The 11,509-nt window shown below is 36.8% G+C and overlaps 1 protein-coding gene across 4 annotated transcripts in view; it reads right to left on the bottom strand.

Annotated features, from left to right (window-relative positions):
• Positions 1-375: 375 nt before the first annotated feature.
• The window catches only part of HTR7 (5-hydroxytryptamine receptor 7), a 33,412-nt gene continuing 22,278 nt past the window's right edge, over positions 376-11,509 (bottom strand). The window contains exons 2-3 of one of the 4 annotated variants that reach the window (XR_005602164.1): positions 8,201-11,374; positions 376-4,370 (exon numbers count right to left, since the gene is read on the bottom strand). Coding sequence is in view for 2 of the 4 variants with exons in the window: in XM_039553716.1 (XP_039409650.1) it covers positions 4,334-4,370; positions 10,628-11,374 (784 nt within the window). In the remaining 2 variants the exon portion in view is untranslated. Of the gene's footprint in view, positions 11,375-11,509 lie in introns of all 4 variants that reach the window. The other 3 variants (XR_005602165.1, XM_039553716.1, XM_039553717.1) reach the window with 3 other exon arrangements.

Genomic DNA, 11,509 nt, shown 5'->3' with positions numbered 1-11,509 from the left:
CATTCACCCTTCCCTGAAAAGGCTTGAATAGATGAAATCAGCTTTTGTTTAGGAGCAATCAGTCTTGACCTGCTCCGTACGTCCCCTGCCAGTGCCCTTTGTAGCAGCACTTGTGGTGAGCAAACCAAACCACACTTTCTTCAGGAGAGCCATTAAAAATTTCTCATTCTTTCAGTTCAGTGCTATCCAACAAGTGTAACTACTTTCTTCAACAATGATTTTAATACAGTAAGGATTTTATATTAGTTGACCTGAAAAAACCCAGACATTTTTGTAGATGAGAATGTCTTCCATGAATCTAAATTAAAATCACTTAAATAAATGGATTCTCTACTTAATGTAGCATTAGTTCAAAGAAAGCACATGACAGAGGGATTAGTATTCAGCAGACTTCTTATTTTATTGTATAAAAGTAATTACCTTTTAAAGACTATCAAAATTAACATTTTAATATTCCTCTGGGGTTATACATTTTAAAAACGTAATATAACTCAGTACCTAATACAGAAGAACCCTATTTCCTTTTCTGCTAAATCAGTCTGCTGTATAAATTTGAATAATTTGCAATGCATGTGGCAGCAATTCTTTTTATTACAAATAAGACTCATATTACAACAAAAGATACTTAATGTTTTCAGCACAGGCCACTTAGAACTTGAAGAGCTTAACTTCATTAAATTTGTATTTCTTGGTAAGCTATTTATGGAAAAGAGTCTCTTTTATTAACCATCTTCATGTTTTACCAGACCTCATGGAGGTAAAATATGTGACCTAAAATAGATTTCCATCTCCATACTCTGGTGAATTTTGCATATTAGAAGTCCTAGCTGGCTGAAATAATAAATAAAATTCACTTTTGTCTGTTAAAATTGAGACCATCTGACTGTTTTCATACTATGTGTAGATATGTTTTTCGTGCTTTCGTGTAATTTCATTTATCAGCGTATGTTATGACAATAAGAAAAACTTTCTTCTTTTATCACCATATTTGTTTTTTGCTTAGGTCTGAAGCAAATTAATCACTTTGTCATATTGATAAAGCTACATAATTTAGCAAGAATTTTACAGTAGAATCAAGGGGACAGCTAGGAAAAGGTTTTAAGATTGTACAATAAAGGAACAGATTAATTTGGGAAAAAAACAGACAGTAAGGGAAGTGCAGGAGAGATTTAATAAAGGTGTAGTAGGCTTGCCCACAAAATATATCAGTGGTCTGTTAACCACAAGAGTATATGGAAAAAAGACAGTCTTGGGTGGATAGTGGAAGATCAAGGGCTATGCAATTTTTTTAAAGTCATCTACTTTATCAAATGACAATGGTAACTGATAAATGCAGTGGTAACCACTGTAAGGTAGCCCTGCAAAAAAGCAAACTGTTCACTGTGTCATCCCTGAACAGGTTAAGTGACAGAGCCAGAGAGGCATCCTCTGCAGATCCAGCACAGTGATTCTGAGCCTTGTTTCTGGCATCATCCCCTCTGCTGTTGTTATAACCACAGCCTGGGGACTTGGATTATCTCAGTGTGAGCCAGGTCCATGTGCTGCCCTTGTACTGTGGGCTACAGGAACTATTGAAAGCTCAACTCCTTATCCCAATAGGCCATCTCTTCTCCTGACCTCTTTTGATCAACCCTACTTTTTCCCTAATCCTCTAAAATATAGTGTACATTATTTGCTGGTATTGAATATGTACTTAGCCTTGGGTGACTCTCCTAGTTACTGTGTGGCCTTGTGCATTGGTTTAAGAGGTGATAGACCTGACAGTTACAGCAGGAAAAAAAATAAGCTTCATCTTCTATGGAAAAATATCAGTATCGTGTAGTTCCTAATGTTCTCTGTGTTACTTATGTGTCTGAAAATTCCTGGGTGACAAACTCTTCGTGGAAAAAAACAGGTAGAACTGCAACTTTGCAGGTCTGTGATGCCACAACCTATCCTAAAACATCCTCATAATTTCTGTGAGATTCTAGGAATGTAATAGGTAGTTAAATAAATATTTATCAGGTAATAATAGATTCATTACCTTCTTTTTATGAGGCAGAACCACCCTAAAATACAAGGGACGTGTGTGTGTGATATATATGCGTATCAGATATATCTGTCTAGAGTTGTAGCTCCCTAGCAGCTAAAATCTCTGACTCTTTTGCCCTCTATTAAGTTCCTCCTAAAATATGCATTTTCTCTTAAGCTTAAAATATTGACATTAAAAACCCTATAAATTTTCATAGAACAATTTCACTGGTAGCTTTTTTTAAATTTGAGTATATTCTTTTAATCCTTTAAAATATTCATATGACATATAATTTTTTCCATTTCAATTCAAGTTAAGGTTTTTGACACAGTATCATGAACAAGTAAAATGACAGTCTAATTCATCAAAGTAAGATTGGTTTATTGCCTTTGTGAAATGGACATGCAACTGAGACCATAAATCTTGAAAATGAGTTTCAGAGTATGGCCACTGCCCTTCATTTTAAGGCTTGGGGTTTTTTTAAAAAAAGAAACACACACCCCCCCCCCTTTTTTTTTTTTTTACTGTTACAGTTATGAACCTATTATCTCCCTTTCTCACCAGGTTCAGTTATAATATTACTTGCCAATGTATTTTTGCCTTCAGCTGAGTTTCTCTGAATGGATTCTCATATAATGCAACCAGAACTGGTCCACTGGCCATTGACAGTAACTGTCCCATTTCCTGTTAAGTACTTCAGGCTAACCAAGTAAAAAGCAATTCTGTGACATTCCCTTTGGAAAATAAAGCAAACTGTAAGACTCATTATGTTTCAAATGCAGAGCTCACAGTGAGTAGTTATACCAGTAAAATACTGAAATGAGCCTTGCTGACCTGGTAAAATGAAAATATGCCACTCTGGTGCTCTCATGTAAGCACAGGTGTTATCCTAGGGTGTCAGGATAGTGCGTAGAAGAAGGATTCTCTGTTCTAGGTTTTACATAGGCTTAACATATAGTTGATTTGCTTCCCATGCTGATCCTTTGTCAATAAGAAATTAATTGGCCTGTTCTGGTATGTCTGCCTCCTTATTTAGGCAGCCACAGTGAACTTTCATATTAATTTAAACAAAGGAAATCAAAGCCCCAGTGGCACATGTAGCCACTGGATGATTTACCAGCAGCATTTTGGTTAAACTGCGGGTAAGGGACTAAGTTATCACAAATCCCACAGCTATGGAAATAAGGCAAGTGCTCATCAAGGTGTACCTTTAGCAAGACAGCCTTTAGGAATGGGATATGCCTCTGCATTGTGCATTCTATAACCACACATAGCTTAGAATCTCAGAAGGGAAAGGAATATGAGAAGCTCAAAAAAAAGGTTAAAAGCTATGTTTAAGGAACTATCCTTTGAATCAATTTTCCCTGGGACAAATGGCCATTAATACTTAATTTTACTACTTAATTTTTATCAAGCCAAAGGGATATGTTTAAATTATAACAAACCATTGGCAGAAATAACACTTCTCAAACATATGCCAGTAAGACAAAAAGCAAAGTACTATGGAAATTCTCCAGCCTTTTATACTTATTTGAGTTGAAATGACAGGACTTCATAAATTGGCAGGTCATCAAAATTACATTAAAGCAAAGCAATCATATTTGTAAATTAGCCATGGTGTAATACACATGCATTCTAATTCTGTCCCTAAACTTTCGTCACAGCGTAAATGAAAGCAGCTTTTTACAAAAGTTTGGGAGAACCAACCACATGTATGTTAACAAGTAACAGACATTTACTTCATACAACAGAAAGCTTTAAAAAAATTGGGCTTTTATTGTTGTCATTCTCAATCCTGTTGCAGGTGTACAGCATCTCTTTAGTACAAGCTCTGAAAGCATCCACAGAGACAGCATTGACCTCTTCTTTTAGTACAGCAAAATACATTCAGTAACACTGACAATCCCTAAATAGGAATACCAATGTTAGGATCCATAAATATAGTAAACATATGAATGTTCTTCTACGTAGTTTAAAGTGGTGGAAATCTGTACAACCCTTTATCTTTGAGTTTTAGTGGCATTTTTTTCCCCCACCCTCTGTGTCAAACTTATTGCTGAAATTATTTGGCTTTCTCAGGCAGAAAACTATTTTCATTTGTATATGGCATCACTTTCCTCCATAACAAACAAGATGTGACTACTTCCAACAGAAATGTATTTAATGCAATGTATCAAGCTCATGGAGTATTTTTAGCACATTCCCATCAAAAGAAGATGAAGTACATTTCATAAATCTATCCAACTCTTCCAAAGCCAACTCTTCATTTTTCTTCTTCCTGTTCTGGCTTGGCTTTTTCTGGCTGCTTTGAAGCACATTTGGTCATGACTCTTTTTCCCTGGAGAAATCAGGACTTCTCCTGTTTTTAAAAAAGTGGATGAATTAGATGAGAAATATCCTGGAGCAACTAAAAGTTCTGACCAAATATACCACTGAAATAAACGGAAATGTTTCTCAAGAGGCAATTAGATCATTGAGATAATTCTCTAAAATCCTATACAGAGGAGGAAGCTGGGGGAAAGTGGAGCATTTCGGGGGCTTTCAGTCCTTTGTACTCATCATATTTCGGGTTGTTGTGAGCAGTGAGGAAATTCAGTCTGTTTTACACAAATCAGTGGCAAAAGCCCTAAATTCCTTCATTAAATACAGGTGACTTTATTGAGAGCCCTGCATTTGGTCCAGCCTTCCAGCCTCTGGTGGCAGCACAAACCCACACTGCCCATGGAGACCTCACACGTGTGAGAGAGGGAGAAAGGCGACAGAGCAATAATGAAGACTTCTCCCTCGCTTTCATAAAACTGTCTGTAGACAAAGAATTATTGCAAAAATCTTTGCATGTAATACGCAAATTCCTGCCTCTCTTCTCAAGCTGGGTGAAGGGGAGAACCACTCTTGTACAGCAAGCAGGCTGAAATGCTGTAACAGAAACATCTGCAAGAATACAAGACAGGTTTTCGGGGCATTCCTCTCCAGTCTTGCAGCAGGGGACTAATTTGTCTTGTTATAGCCTCCCTGTTGAAACTATGGAATTAATCATATCTTTAACTGTATCAGGAGCAGGCATTTTTACAGGCAAACCTGCACTCTCACCTATTTCAAATACTTTATTACATGTAAAAACGTCCTGGCAAAAAATGATCCAAATTGAAGGAAGGCAGGTAATTATATCCAAGTTCAAAACTAGATATAAAGGAAAGATAAAGGTATTTTAAATCCTACGTTTTAGGTAATTGTAGATTTTTTTTAAAGCCAGAATAAAATTCTGGACTTCATATAATTTTCCCTTTAAAATGTTGTTTTTCTCTTTTCTGGGCTGACAAGAGATTATTTCAGAAAGAGAATGCTGATATTAAAAAAAAATGTTATTATGCAGCATTAACTTTACCTGCATAATACAACTTCTGATTTTTTTTCTTTTAATGACAAGTGAAAGGTCCTTAACATGATTGTCACTTGCATTTACTGCGTTCTTTGAAGACAGAAATAAAATTTATGGATTTGTCAGCTTTTGCAACTGTTGGGAAGTAAATGTTCATTTAATTTGCCCAATTTTTTATTTTCCTTGCAACCATCTTCAGGATGGTAGATTTGACTGAGGAATCCCTGCTGTTTTAACTCAGACCTGGTTAGTTTAGCCAAAGATGCAAAGTTGTCTGGGGCAACAGTGAGTTTATCCAGATGCATTCTTTTATATTTTTCCATGCTTTAAACCACAGATTTTTTCAAAAGGGCTGAACTAAGTATACTTCAGTAGCTTGCTGTCTCTTCTCTTGCAAAAGGTAAAAATAAGTGTACTGTAAACACAATTTTCTGGAACTAGCAAGACCACACAACTACTGAATTAATGAAATATTGTTGGTTTTGATTGAGTAGATAGAAAACTAAAAGCAAAATATTTATTCAGTCTGGTATGTTGGTTTATAAAACTGTATGATCTCTTCTGGAAACTTTGATACATTTGAATGCATTTTTTTTCCTGAAGTAACTTCACTAGCTCTGTGCAAAACCTCACAAATGACAGAAAATATAATTTCAGTCAGTAAAGTCATGAAGTTACACAAATCATCAAAATATTACCCCAACAATCACCATATATTAATATCTTTTAGAAATAGCTCAATGGGGGTTTTTTAGCTTGCAGCAGTGAGAAATGAATCTGGGAATCATAAGCATCTTTTCAGTTTTCAGCAAATAAAAGCCATTCTGTCCTTTTGGAAATTTCACTATGTGAGAAGGTATTCAGGAAAATAGCAGAGCAGCTGAATAGTGAATGTAGGGAATGACAGGCCCGTGTGGCAAAATGTTTACAAAGTGGATGTAGAATATATAATTCTCTTCAAACTCACTCTGAACCCACTCTTTAGAGGCAATAACTACTTGGGAGATTTAAAACCGTGAAGAGGGACCTAAGTTTGTGTTTCTTGCAAATCGTAGAGATTGCTCTTCCAATTCAGTGTTTCTTAGGCTATTTTTAAATTTATTTGCTTTTGTCCTTCTCTTAAAAAAAAAAATCTAATCCTCACACAATCCCTACCTCCTCAGCATTTGAAATAAGAGGTTTCTTCTATTCCAGGATATTAATAATTTTTCATATTAAAACCATTCCCCAAGTCTCTTCATTTTCTCTCTTCTCTCTCTCTGTGTCTTCCTGAGAAATGTTTTAAAAGACAAAAACTATTTCTTAAGCAAACTATGAAGAGGATTTGGTGACTTGTTGATTTTGCACATTTTCTGAGAATAGTATAATTTAAATAGTTTTTTTTCGTGAAGGATTAGAAAAATAATGGTAAGAGTTAATTTAAGAGCTGGGGGAAAGCAAAAGGACCAATGGCATTGCTTCCAACACCTTCCAATTCTGTAACTACAGCATCTTGGTCAGGAATCAAAAAATCTAACTCAGAAATGTTCTTCTAATAATGCTGCACTGTTTGGAGCAATGGATGCCTGGAAATTTGTTGTTCTGCCATGAAGCAGGGGCAAAAGTGAATGTATTTTTCTGCATTATTTATGGTATTAATTTGATAAATAATTCTCTTCTTTATGTCTCATTGCAGTAGATTTCTTTCCCACTCTTTGGCACACCTTTCTGTAGGTGGTGCTAGCTCTGAACAGAGCATGGAAGACACTGTTTTTCTTTTTACGAAACTGAAATGTGAAGCAATAGATGCACAATAGTAAGATATTACCATCAAGTCACATGTTTTACTACTCCGTTATTTCTGTTACTACCTGGTAAGACTCTTACTAAACAGAGGAGTTTGGCAAGTGCCAATAATGTGTTACAGTATTAGATGTACAGGCTGGTAGGTGGTGGGAGCTGGAAAAAGTGTTAGGAGTGAGGTTTCTGCCACAGACAGTCTCCCTCTAAAAAACAGTGCTAAGCAAGCAGGGGGAGTACAATTCTCACTTTCCCCCTCTTCATTTAGTCAGTGTTATGATGGCCTGCCTGTGCTCTGGCTGGTTCTTGGAGCCTTTCATTACCATTTTTTTCACAACCCCTTCTATCTGATTCACCCTTTTGGCTTTCCTCTAGAAACACGTGTCAGAACACACAGACCAAGAGTGCAGTCTCTTCTTGAGTTTGATGAAAGCATGTACCAGGCTGCACGTGTTGACATGAGCTTCTCATTCACCCATTCTTTTATCACCCCCTTTTCAGATGTGTAGTGAATTATTTAAGTTTAAAAAATGCTATTTCTGCAGTTAGGTGGTGTGATGCAGTTCTATTTATTTATCTTTTTCAAAAGTGAAATGACCTGTTCATGAATGCAAACAATTATTTCCTTCTTGTTCTTATCAAAGCAACGTTCCATTAGACTTCTGTCTGAAAACTTTCTCTTCTTCTCAACTTTTCTTCTCTGTGTGTCTGGGCAATGGGGCATTCTTCTAATCTTCTCAACTTCTTTACTTTTCCCCTCAAATATAGCTCCATCTAAAACCACCTTCCATTTGTCTATATTTTGGTTTGGGTGTATGAAGAAACCTTGTAGTCTTTTTTTTGGTTTTTTGGGGGGGTTTTTTTGGTTGGTTGGTTGGTTGTTTTTTGGGGTTTGTTTGTTTGTTTGTTTTGTTTTTCTTTTTTTTCCCAAACATATCCAGAGATCAGCTATAGCTGTTTATCTCCAAAAACTTCAAGGATTAGTATACACACGCCATAACAACTCTTACTCCTTTCTGGGGTCTCATTACCTGAAACAGATGGTAGAGGAAAGCTGGAGTCCTGCAGGATGTTTTCCCAGAGGAAGGCAATTGCTTTTAGTGACAGCTGGGCAAATGTCAAATTCTGACTCACAAGACACATATTTCATTAAAAAAAAGGAAAAAATCTTATTTGGAGGAAACACAGTTTCTCACACTTTCCTGCAGAGTAAAAATGATGAAACTTCTGTCCAGAATTCTAAAATCACCTTCAGAGTTCTATAGTCCCACTTGGAGTCTTCCCAGATACATCTATTTTTTTATACCCATGTATATCCTTACACAGACAAAAACCTTATAGAAGGCCTTAAAAATTTCTCACTTATGCTGGGAAAAAAATAGAAAAGCTACTCTTGTAAGTAATAAAGAAACAACAATAATTTCATGTTGAATATGGAAAATATGCTTGAGTTAACATGAGCTCTACTCCGTACTCCAGAGCTTGTGGATATTTTGGGCCCAAATCTCTTCTTGGCACTGTGCATAGTATTAAAACATTTAAAAGAAGTAGGACTGTCCCAAATCAATTTGAAACTTCTTTAGAAAACTGTTTTGAAGCTGCGATACATTCTCTTACTCTTACAAAACTATGATTCTCTTCTGAAAATGAGGCCAAAATGTACTTCCTACTGTAGTGTATGAATGCATCTAAAATGACTTAAGCATGTTTCAGTACACATAGCTCAGCACATCAATCCAGGTCTTACCTATGTGCCAGTTAGAGGCTCAAGTGTTTGCAGTTATGTCTGGGTGCTTGGAACAAGGGATCTGGCACAGACTTCTCACTACTTAGCCCAAATTAACATCACTGAACTCATTTAAGTCATTTTGGCTTCATAGTTGAGAAAGCAGGGACAGAAGTTAGCCTAAAGTGTGATTTGATGCTGAGGCAATTTGATAATGAATATGTCTCCTCACTGATGTCCTGATATTTGAAAAAGTAGATCAAGCTCCAAAGCAGTCTTTGTTCACTAATGTACCCCCACCCTCTGCTTCAGCTGGAACATGGTGTGCAGTGCAAACTTGGGCCAAAGAACTCATCTTGATCTTATGAGTTGTTCTATTATTATTTTAAGTTATTATAGTAGTATCTTACACAATCACTGCATGTTTTATTAATACATTATTAGTAATAGATTAATATAATCAATATCTTTATTATTAATTTTTAAATAAAATCATTGTTATAATATTTGGGCCTGCTCCACTGAGGGAAGAGATTTGTTACCAAAGTCAGGAGAAGTAGGATCACATACTTGGACAAACTGGAGTGGTGGTAGAAAAAGCTAGAACCAGAAAAACTAAATTATCTTTATTCTTACACAGGGCAAGGCTTTAAATCACTTCAAGCACAAGTGATGATTAAAATTAGCTGTAAGGATAAAGTCCAGATGTCTCTGAAGTCATAAGGTCTTATGTTTATTTTTTCCTTACTGACTTCAGAAGAGAAAGAAATCCCAAAAAGTAGAAGAGCTTTCAAATAGAGAGTAAGAGCTTTCAAACAGACAGTAAATTAACTACTGAAGTGGAATAAGGACTAGCCATACATCAACAGAAATAACTTGAGCACAGACAGCGTCTCCATCTAGATTAGAGAAGTGCTCAGCTGAGAAGGCCAAGAAAATTAAAGAATGAAGAGATGGACAAAGACCAGATAGATCCTGAAATAAACTGTAATCAGACACATTTGTTATGTTAGAAATATAGTACAAGATTACCTGGTGTGATTGGCACAGCAGCACTGCAGCTACCTGCGCTGCATGGCTGCATGCAGCAGTGGATGTTGGTCCATGTGACTTTACTCAAACTCCTATAATCACATTGGAAGTGTAACATATTCTTTCAGTGCCAGAGTTGCTGTGCAAAGGCAACATTAAATTTCACAACATAGTTCATTTCCAGGCAATCCAATAAATTAATGCTTAATGAACATATGGGGTTCTATAATAAAGAATACTTCTAAGCAATAGAAGATCTTTGATCCAGCTTCTACTTAAATGATTTATTTTTGTAATAACAAAGTGGAAGTAAATGAACTTTTCATCATTCTTAAGTCTTTATTACAGTAAAGAATCTCTAGGACACAAGATGCATCCAACATTCAGACCTACTAAACATTTTTTGCGCCAAACAAACAGGTTAGGCCAACTTTGCTTTTTCCTCACTAACAGTTCAAACATCCTGCACCACATTCCTCTTTTCCTATATTCCTCTTTCACCCAAATTCTTTAGATGGTGGTCTTGTTTTGCCAGGCTGATTAGGACTGGTGGGCTCTACCTTGCTCCCTTCCCTTGATGACTGCATTAACAGAGCTCAAGAAGCCTGGTTCTTCCTACAACTCTTCTTTCGAATCTGTGGGGGAAAAAGCTAATGTGATAAAATAACAAATTATCACAGTAGAGGATGAGCAACCTTACAGAACAAATTCTGGCTTTTCTGCAAGCTTCAGAGCCTCGTGCATCCCTGCGGCTGAGAGCTTGCGGTTGATGTTCCTATATCTGCATTGCAGCAGGTTGCGATAGGTCGTCCTCAGGTCCCGATTGAAGAAGGCATATATAAAAGGGTTAATGAGAGAGTTTGCATAGCCCAGCCATAGAAATGTTCTCTCCACCCAGAGTGGGATACAGCTGCATGCTGTACCACAGATAAAGGGCCTTGCAGTTGAGAGGAGGAAAAAGGGCAGCCAGCAGACTGTGAAAGCCCCAACAATAATCCCAAGGGTGGTAGCAGCTTTCTGTTCTCTTTTAAAGATGGAAATGTTTTTCTTGTCGTGCTTTAGGAGTCGTGAAAAATTAGTACATTCTTCAGATTCCTTGTGCAGTTTTATAACTCCATTCACAGAAATCCCTTCTATTTCTTCCAGACGGGGAAAACCAGTAAACTTGTGTTTAGCAGCACTCCTCCTGGCAGCTTTATAAATCTGATAGTACATGAAAAGCATCACTGACATTGGAATATAAAATGCAACTGCTGTGGAGTAAATGGTGTAGCCAAAGTCTTGACTGATGAGACAAACCTTTTCATCATTTACGTTCTGGGCCCAGCCGAAGAGTGGAGGTATGGTGATAGAGGCAGATAAAAGCCAGACACACAGGATCATTTTGGCCATACACTTCCCATTCTGCCTTACGGGGTACGTAAGAGGTCTTGTTATTCCCAGGTACCTGGAACGATAACACAGAGTTACCACAGAGGGCAGGGGTTAACTGTTAAAAGTTATTTCACGTAGCCTACCCTAAACCAAAACCTTTGGCCAAGTTTTCTGTTTCTTAATTTTCAGTCCTCTCTTTGCATGTATT

This window comes from Corvus cornix, chromosome 6 (assembly GCF_000738735.6).
Source record: "Corvus cornix cornix isolate S_Up_H32 chromosome 6, ASM73873v5, whole genome shotgun sequence".
In the NCBI taxonomy this organism is placed as follows: domain Eukaryota; kingdom Metazoa; phylum Chordata; class Aves; order Passeriformes; family Corvidae; genus Corvus; species Corvus cornix.
This window is presented reverse-complemented; position numbering and strand designations above follow the sequence as displayed.